Raw genomic sequence first — 10,201 nt, forward strand, 5'->3', positions numbered from 1 at the left:
TTTTGGTCAGCTGATGGGGGGGGGGGGGCACTAGCGTACCTACGGGGGGGGGGGGGGGCAGGCTGGGGCAGTCTGCCCCCTGACGAGCCATAACCCATGCAAAGGACGTATCCCTGCCCCCCTGACGAGCTTGAAAGAAAGACATTTTTTGCCCCCCCCCCCACCCTGATGAGCTTGAAGACCTTTTTTATTTATTTATTTTTTTTGCTTGTCAATTTTTTTTCTGGTACGAAATCCTTTATTTGTGATTGAAGACTTTTTTTCATTTTTTTTGCTTGTCAATTTTTTTGGCGGACGGTTTTGTCCCCCCCCCTGTGGAAAATCGTAGGTACGCCACTGTGGGGGGGGGGGGGGTGGATGGAGTTACGCCACTCACGATTATAATGAATAAAAATAGAAGTTGATCTTCTCGAAATCTACTGTACTCTATAACATTTTATTTTCTCGCTCTCTCCTCTTCCCCTTCCATCTCTCACCCATCATTGCGCTGTAAATATATCTCGATTTTTACAATAAGGAAACAACATAAACAGCACTGTGATATTTCTGTGGCTGAATTTTATTTTCTAAGTTACTACGTTCATTATCTAAAATAAATATGAATTTGAAGAAAAAAACGTTTGTATAGTTTTAGTGTCACGGACGGACACATAGATGAATTCCTGTAAAATTTGAGTGCAAACATTGTGATTTTTATCAGGTTTATGTAAAACCCTAAATCATTTTACTATTTCGTAATCAGTAATTCACTAACATATTTCTCTGTCTTCATGGTCACAAAGATTTTCATTTGCAAAGGTTTACTGAAAAGGGCAATAAGATATCAAAAGCAAATAAATATTATAATAAAGCTATATACATGTAATTCAAAATCCTACTCCCTTTTTCAGGGGGGGGGACAATTTTTTCCGGTGTGTGTGTATGTGTCACAAGGGCGGATCCGACTATCGCCAATAGGGGACGGGACCCGAAATTATCTTCACCTATATTTTCCCCGATCAGTCACTTCTTAGTTTTATTCTTATAAAACAACATAAACATGAAATAATCTCATAAGCCTTATAAAAAGTGCGAGCGCGAAGCGCGAGCGATTTTTTTTTACTTTCATGTATTTTGTCCTGAAAATTTAATATTCTGGGCAATGTTATGTATGATCCTGAATAAGATTCGTATGTAAGAAGATGATAACTGCGAACGCCAAGCGCGAGCAGAAATTTATATTAACTGTTCTAGCATTATCGAAAAGGGACCTGTTAAGGACTGCTTACAGTTACCCACGAAGACGGTATATATTTCAATAATGGGAGCGCGAAGCGCGAGCAAAAAATTAATATAGTAACATGACAGATTTTTGTTTTTGCAAGTCTTCCCCTCACGTACATTATTTCATTCACTCCTCTTCCTCCTCTTATTTTCCTTTTCTTTTCTTTCTCCTTCTTTTCTTATTTTCTTTTCTTCTTTCTCCCTTATTTTTTTTTGCTCTGCCAATTTTTTTCAGGGGGGGCACCTGGGGGGGGGGGCACACCAAATCTCAGGGGGGGGGGCACGTTCCCCCCCAGGCCCCCCCCCCCCCCCCCGTAGCTACGCCACTGCTCGTTCAGTCCATTCACTTTCCGGCCGATGAGCATCTCCACCCATACTGCAGGCGTGAAGGTGCATGGCCTCAACGGCCGACGCATACAAGGGCGTAGGCTGGGGGTGCACGTGTATCCTGCCGCTTATCGAGGCAGAGGGGTTCCGACATTACATACGGCAAGCAAAACGATATTTGTACCCCTTCTACTGCTTTCAGCGGCTAATTTTCCAAACTTTAGTTCCGCCCCCAAGCTGTGCACCCCGATACCGTGACGTCCACTTCGATCACCATGCTCAAACCAGCCTACGCCATAGTCATAGGTCTGTATGTATCAGGGGTGTACGATAGATTTTATTTCCCCATTGGACCATACGAAGATATCAAAATTGTACGTTGTCGTTGAATCGAGATATCCAAGAAAAAAAAATGCAGAAATTTCAATAAAGCTCCCGCAGTTTGCAAATTGCAATAGGGCAAGACACAACAACAAATTATTCAGCAAAATTAGGTCCACACCATGAAACCTATAATTATAGACCAAATTAAAGTAGGTTCTACGTTTTGATCCCATTAGGTCTGATTTATTTCTGTATTTTCATTGGAAACCCTTCAAGTTTCCGGCAGGAGTTCGTCCACCAGTTTGTTAAAGGAGGAAGGCTTTGGCGGACCGGCAGACCCTCACTGGTTAATTCCTCATCAGCTAGCAATCTGTTGACGACTTGACACATATTCCAGGGCTCAAAGAGCCATTTCGCCATGTTTTCACTAAAAGCGACGACGGATCCATATTTCTTCCATTCAAAATACGTATTGTAGAGACGGTCGTTTCTGTCTACGAGGTTGATATAGTCAGCAAGGTCCTGGAGGGTTTCAAAGTCCTCAACATGGATTAATGAATGGGGTGGGGCCACTGCTTCGTAATCTGCGCGCGGAGCTCCGAAGACAATTGGGATTAAATTGTTCATATAGGCATTGTTCCATAATTTTTCAGTGATGTAATCCCGACAGGCACTGTTCTCAAAGGCAAGGTAGAACTTGAATCGTCGGAGGAAACTACTGCATGATGTCACAAAGTTCTCCCCTTCTCTTTTGGCATGACGTGCAGGACAAGGGGCCTGTTTACCACACTTGCCATATATACCTACATCCACCAGGCGAGAGAGTTCTTTGACGAAGCCTGTCCTATTCCAGTGAAGATATCGATTGTTAACATGATCACATTGTTGCGCCAACCAAACAACCTTTCCTTTCCGACCGCTTGCCCAATTTCGTGTATCATTGAGCTCGACTGATGGTTTGCTTGCATTGTAGTAACCATAACCCCCGTACAGTTGTGCATACCGGGATCGATACGTCATGTAATAATCATAAGCCCTAGTGCGGTATTCCTGAGGTGGGACACTATGGGGTTCTGTGTTCACGGGGCTTTCATTTGAGAAGAAGATCCATTTTTGTCCTTTAGGTTTGTGATTTATTAATTTACTCCAATCCCACTTCGCCAAATGAAATGGAAAGACGGCGTGGCTGTTCTTCAGAGTTTGATAGTTTGTATCGAAGATCAATCTAACACCGCATGGTAAACCAGGACAAGGTTCTATCCCTCGAGGTCGGATCTGGAATACATTAGGACCCCATATCTGGACTTGTCTAAAGCAATTTGGACTCTGGGTTTCATTAGCACTGGGCTTGTTTGGATTGTGTATGTCCGAAAAGTTTGTACTTCTATGTAGAACTCGGAAAAAGTATGCGTAAGGGTCGTCACTTCCAGTTGGAATATTTTCTTTTTGTTTGATTCCTATTTCTCTCTGAACTGACTTATGATTTTGCGGCTTCTTTTGTTTTACCAGTTTCATCGTTTTCCATTCCTGACTGTTTGAGCTCCAGAGTGATATCACAACTACGGTCACAAGAGAAATAAGCCATGCCAGTAGAAGGAACGGGTGTATAGAGGCCATTGCAAGTTGAATAGATGAATTCTGTAAGGGAGAGGCGAATCGAAAAATAGAAAAGTAATACATAATTGTACATAATTGAACTGATAGTGTAGAGAATACAGGCTATTCCCTTGGACCGATGAATATGCATAGTCCTACAAGCATCGTTGGTTCACATCCACCAAGAAAAAAAAATTGATTACAAAAGGGAAAATAAAAGCCTACTGTAACATTTGAAACTCAATCGGAATTGGGGTGAAAATAACGTTATTATAACTCGAAATTTTGTTCCTTTTCACAAAACAGAGATGAGCATCTCACAGGGTATATGCAAATGAGAATACTGACGTGTGGCATTTTTCACTATTTTTCTTTTCCTTTTTATTTGTCTAAGGGGAAGTTCACCCTGACAAAATATTTATTGTAAAAATAGCAGAAAAATGATAAAACATATTGGCGAAAGTTTAAAGGGCAAGTCTACCCCAGAAAAATATTGATTTGAATTAAGAGAGAAAAAATCAAAGTAGCATAACGCTAGTTATGACATTATACAGCTGGATTATCCTATTTTTTATTCAAATAAACTTTTTGTTGGATTGGACTTGTCCTTTAAGGAAAATCCACCAAACAATAAAAAAATAGAATTTTAATCATTTGATTTGTGACGTCATATGCGAGGAATTTCCCTACATATCGCATGGTAAAACCTTATGAAATGTAACTTTCTCAGAAAATTGAAAGTGGCTTTTATTGTAACTTCAGTATATCAATAAACAAATTATTTCACATAAGCTCCTAAAAAGAAAATAAAAGATAAGTCACCAAGAACCCCCAAAAAGAACTTTATGCATTTTATATTACTTAACACATTGGACAGCTGCAAGTTTATGTCGTCACAATTCAAAAACTTGAAATTCTAATAAATTTCTCAATCTTTAATGGATTTTCCTCAAATCTTCACTAATAACAGCAAATTATTTCAAAAGAAATTGAATTTTATGTTTGAATTGGTAAATAGACCCAAACATATTTTTATATCCGGATATAATTAGCAAATTTCATGTCCATTTGATGGTAAATATTTATTTATACCATACAACAATGAACACCTCTTATGTGAAAACACTGTACCTGTAACTCCTCATTTCCTCTTACTCTCTTCTACTCTTTCTCTCTGTCACGCAATTATAAAAAAACAGACAAATGCCACACACAGTATTACAGTATTACTATAATTATTTCAATTACAAATAATACAAAGGTTTCATTTAATTAATTTATACAGATATATACAAATATAAGATTACATAATCAAAAGTACACATGTATTAATTCCATCCCCAACTGGTCAAAGCGGAAAGAAATTTACCGGATTGTGATCACTGATCAAAGCGGAAAGAAATTTACCGGATTTTGATCACTGGTCAAAGCGGAAAGAAATTTACCGGATTTTGATCACTGGTCAAAGCAGGGTTGTTTGATTTAAATCATGTCGATTTAAATCATGATTTAAATCGCGATTTAAATCACTTGATTTTTTTCAAAAAAATCACTGATTTAAATCAACTTTTATGAACAAAAATAAGTTTTCTCTATTTTCTCTTCTTCTTAACAGATACTTTCAATGTAATCATTTTCATTTCTGTTCCACATGCTTTAGAGATACTTTAAAAGAATGATACACCCTCATGGAGTCTGATTTAACACCACTGTTTTATTTTCAAATTGTAAAACAAGCAAAACAGATGAAAACAACAAGTTTCTAAAGAAGTAATGATAAATAACTCTCTGTATGTACACCAAACTGTTAAATCTTCAATAAAATAATATATAAAATCTACAAAGGTGCTCAAAGTCCACAACTTGGATACTTTTACAAAACAGCTGAACTACTTGTATGTACCTCCTTCTTGTGACTATTAATACCCATTCTTTCAATTACTTAAGTTGAAGGCATATGTGTACATTTGATAAGAATTACATGTATATTTGCATGCTTGTGTATTTTCTTACCAATACCCATACATTCAATTACACAATTTCAAAGTACACATGTATACTTAATAAGTAAGAATTTAAAAATGGGAAAATTGCTGGGCAAGTGTTACTGTATGCAGCAATACAACTGCTGTGCTTGCTTGTTCATGTAATAGTTTGAAAAAACAGCACATCAATGATGTGGTAGACAGTGGTGCTTATCCTGCATCTTGCAACGAAATTTATTGAAGTTTTATTTGGAACTGAGGTTACACTGTAATGAAAACATAAAATGTGTATTTTGTTACAAGCATATCAGGAAGTGCCTATTGCAAATCTGGTTAAATATTATATTCAAATTAGATGTTAACGTACAGTTGTGACTTGCGAATGCTTTGTATACCAGATGTAGCTCTAGAGTTGCAAACCCTATTTCTGTGGAAACAAGTCTTAATATGACAAAGCTTTACAATGGCTTAAAGGCATTGGTTAACATTGTGTTCAGTTTTAAAAATCTGAGTTGCATGTTCTCACGTGTATGCTAACATGTCTATGGGAATATAGAAATGAAACAGAGCAAAAAATGCTTTAAAGTGTTATCATTTAAAGAAGCAATGTTCAAAAGACTACTTGACCACTATTATTGGTGTAAAACAGTTTAAATATAGTTTAAAACTTGTTAAGTGTGACCATTATTTTTCGTTGGAAAAAAATAATAAAAATCTGATTTAAATCATAAAAATCCGATTAAAAAAAAAATTCGATTTTTTTTTTATTAAAAAAAAAAAATCCAAAAAATCAACAACCCTGGGTCAAAGCGGAAAGAAATTTACCGGATTGTGATCACTGATCAAAGCGGAAAGAAATTTACCGGATTTTGATCACTGGTCAAAGCGGAAAGAAATTTACCCGATTGTGATCACTGATCAAAGCGGAAAGAAATTAACCGGATTTTGATCACTGGTCAAAGCGGAAAGAAATTTACCCGATTGTGATCACTGGTCAAAGCGGAAAGAAATTTACCCGATTGTGACCACTGGTCAAAGCGGAAAGAAATTTACCCGATTGTGATCACTGATCAAAGCGGAAAGAAATTTACCAGATTTTGATCACTGCTTGAAGCGGAAAGAAATTTACCGGATTTTGATCACTGCTTGAAGCGGAAAAAAATTTACCGGATGTTGATCACTGGTCAAAAGCGGAAAGAAATTTTTGCTGTTTTTACAACAAAGTTCTCGTTATGGTGAACTTTCCCATCTATTACAGAAATGTAATGTAATAAATTTTCCTTCCAATAAAAAAATCAGATTCTCAGTTCTGTACATCTTTAATATTTTTTTTCAAACTATCTTGTTTGGGTGAGTTCACTGACCACATCAAAGTAAAAAAAATATAGCGCCTATCAAAATTGCTCTAAGCGCTTTACATCACAAAACCTAACTACTTAACTTAATAAACTAAACTCCCTTATTAACTTAACTACCTTACATAACTAAACATCCAACGTAACTACCTTATATATCTAAAATACCAACTTAACTACGGACAAATAAACCTTAAAAATCATACTATACTCAACAAAAAAATAAGTCCCCCCTTAAACAAACATCCATAATTTCCGAACCACTGGGATTTTTAAATATATTTTTACGTGAGCGTGTTGGTAATCTTATAAGCTCCCCTCTTAGTGAATGTTATGGACGTATTTTATGTCATGCTTCAGTGAGCACCACCAGAAGGCAAAATTGTCACTTTTTAAAAGTCACAAGCAAAATATCATGACTTTGATTCCAATTCATTGGAACGATTTCCACATTTTGCACCAGGAAAAATAGTCAGGACGCTTGTAAAAGGTACTCTCTAAAAGACGCTACAACTTTTTTGGCTAAATTCCACGGTTGAATACAGTCGAAATTTGCTTTTATTGGAATTTTTACACATTTCTATCGATAAAAATGATCGAATACCATGACAATTATTTTTGGGAAGAGTATATTCAACAATATTCATTATTTTACGGCTCAATGAACATTCAATGAAAACAAAAATTCGATTTTTAGATATCATTGGCAAGTAATGTTTTAATTTGGTAACTGAAATTATCTTTTCGTGATGTTCATGACCAATTTACATGTTTCAATGATTCAAAGGCGTTTGATTTAACATTCACGCTTGAATGAACATGTGGAATGTGATTAGCTCTTTTTAACGTGATTGGAAAAAATGCAATTGCTAATTATGGATATCTGCCATAAACCTCCTTGCATAGTTAATTTGATGTTTTTAATGAAAATCCCGATGTTCAATGCTTCAGTGAGCAGACAATATTCGAAAATTATGCGATTGAGATGAAAGTTCAAGGCCTTGGCCCCACTCTAGCCTTATCGAATGGTTATTCTGGCGTGCGCGCCTTTTGGATAGTGCAACTCTAAAGCATGCGAGAAGTTTCATGAGAAAACTATTGGCAGAAGTAACAAAAACCGTCTATGAAACAAACCCTTAGTTAAATTTTGTTAAAATTTTGAATTCCTCTCTCATAGAAATTGTGTACACTATGGGTGCATATGTTTGCGAATAAGTAACCCCTCATTCAATGTGGTGAAACTTTTTTTCAAAGCTGTCTTGAGCAGTATCATTTGGCAGTAATGTTTATCAACCTATGTGCAGACTTCATATGAAAAAAATGAAATCGATTTATTTATCTATGGATGAGTGAGCACGCCTTAAAGGGGGATAATTGATATTTTCACAGACTCATTTTGAGGGGTTATAAAGTAAATAATGGGGGCAAATTCGGTTTTAAATGTAACTTATTTGGTGTTGTTTTTATCACCCATCATTTCTATCATCACACACTTTCCGATCTTTTTACACTTTCATGGTTGAGCGAGCACACTCGAAGACTTAGTAATTAATACTCTTTTACTGCATACGACTGTATTCTTTTCCTTACAATTTCTCAGGATCGGTTGAATTTATGGACAAATCAGTGGTGTATCCAGCATTTGAAAGTGGGGAGGTGCCGAGAAATTGGGGGAGGGGAACTACTAAAATTTTAACAAGTTTTAACAAGTTACAGGGGATACTACCACAAACCCCTATGATGATGCGTCACAAAAAGAATGTGCTCACTCAACCATGAACATACGTTATCTTTAACACCATGAAATTCACCACAAAACAACCTTTGCCCAACTTTGTTATATTTGTATTTACACAATCTGAAAAAAGACTCTTGTGACCATAAAAAAAATTGTCATTTTAATTCAATCTTTGATTACTCATGCATGACTCAACCGATCAATCTCATTTTCGCCCGGATTTGCTTAATGAGTGTAAAAACACCTACGAAATATTAAATTTCAAAATTATTCCTATTAAAAGTAACAGCACTTTGATTTAGGGGGGAGGGGGACTTACTTTTTTGTTGTGTATATTTACGGAAGAGATATGTCTTAAGTGCTACTTTACTAGGTAGCATATTTCCTTAGTAACTGAGCTTTATTGGGCTTGAGGAACAGTTTTACAAGCAAAATGTCACCTAAACTTTTATCTAAAGCATATTTCTTTGTATCACAACAGTTTTGATCCATGTATTCATAGCAACGGTTTCTAAGGGACCTTTTTCGATAGCAACAATAGTTCATCATAGTTCAGATCATTATAATTTACTCAGAAGAGCTCAGAAATTAATTTTGGCCCATAGATTCCTTATGTGATGAATGTTTCCATAGGTATACCCAATGAGCACCAAGGCAAAGGTTGCTCGGTAACATATTTCCTCAATAACCAATTCTTATATAGGGTGTTTTAATGATTAAAATTTTATGTGAGCCACCATATCTATAATATTTAAGCATCAATACATTAATCACAACAACCCAGGAACATGTATACCATGTTTACCCGCCCATGACAAGTACCAGGTGCTAAGTAGCATGTTTTCTGCAACCGATTGTTAAAGGCCGTATGGTAAGATTATCAAAGCATTTGAGAGGTACTCATACGATGCTTAAAACGTAAAACATTGAAAACATTGCACAAATTAAACTACCTCATGATATGGTTTATATTTCCAAAAACGATGTTTATTGGGTCCATATCATTGGCATAATTATACTTGTTGCTTGTTAGAAAACTCACCTTAAAACCAATTTTTCTCCATTTGGAAACCATGATTATTAGGAATTAACCTAAACATAATTATGGAAAAGATCAATCATTGATCAAATTACTTGGTGTCTTTCATAGTAAAGGGTTATTTTTTAATGTTTGTTATAACTATATAGTTACATGCTTATCAATGAATGATAATATACCTAATGATTTTCTTATCTGAGCGATTGACAATAAAGGTAGAATTGATCGACACTTGTATCATCAAGAATCAAAAGTCTAGAAACCGTCGACATTCTGTAAATTTGTGGCTATCTATCCTCCAATGAAGCCCTATTAAACACTTTTAAGACCCTGTATACCTACAAATGCCCTTGGAGAGAATTCCACAAAATAAACATTTAACAAGAGGTCACTCTTGTAGAAGAACGGTTACAAGAGCTGACCAGGAGGTCATGGGTTCTTACAACCTAAACATCTCTGATCTTGGAGAGGTGAAAAAATGACCGCCAAGAATTGATTCAGTCAACTAAGTTTAAAATCATTTAAAACACCAAAATATCGCCAGAATGTAATTTCCAAATGAGTGCTTGCATGG

At 36.1% G+C, this 10,201-nt stretch overlaps 1 protein-coding gene across 1 annotated transcript; it reads right to left on the reverse strand.

Moving 5' to 3' along the window:
• Positions 1 to 2,157: 2,157 nt before the first annotated feature.
• LOC129267276 (alpha-(1,3)-fucosyltransferase 4-like) lies at positions 2,158 to 3,429 on the reverse strand. Its single transcript, XM_054905001.2, has one exon. The coding sequence runs from the start codon at positions 3,427 to 3,429 to the stop codon at positions 2,158 to 2,160; it is 1,272 nt and encodes a 423-aa protein (XP_054760976.2).
• Between the last annotated feature and the right edge of the window lie 6,772 nt (positions 3,430 to 10,201).

This window comes from Lytechinus pictus, chromosome 8 (assembly GCF_037042905.1).
Source record: "Lytechinus pictus isolate F3 Inbred chromosome 8, Lp3.0, whole genome shotgun sequence".
Lineage (NCBI taxonomy): Eukaryota > Metazoa > Echinodermata > Echinoidea > Temnopleuroida > Toxopneustidae > Lytechinus > Lytechinus pictus.

Excerpts from the sequence above, each read along its gene's own strand:
- LOC129267276 (XM_054905001.2), bottom strand. The coding sequence starts at position 3,429 with ATGAAACTGGTAAAACAAAAGAAGCCGCAAAATCATAAGTCAGTTCAG.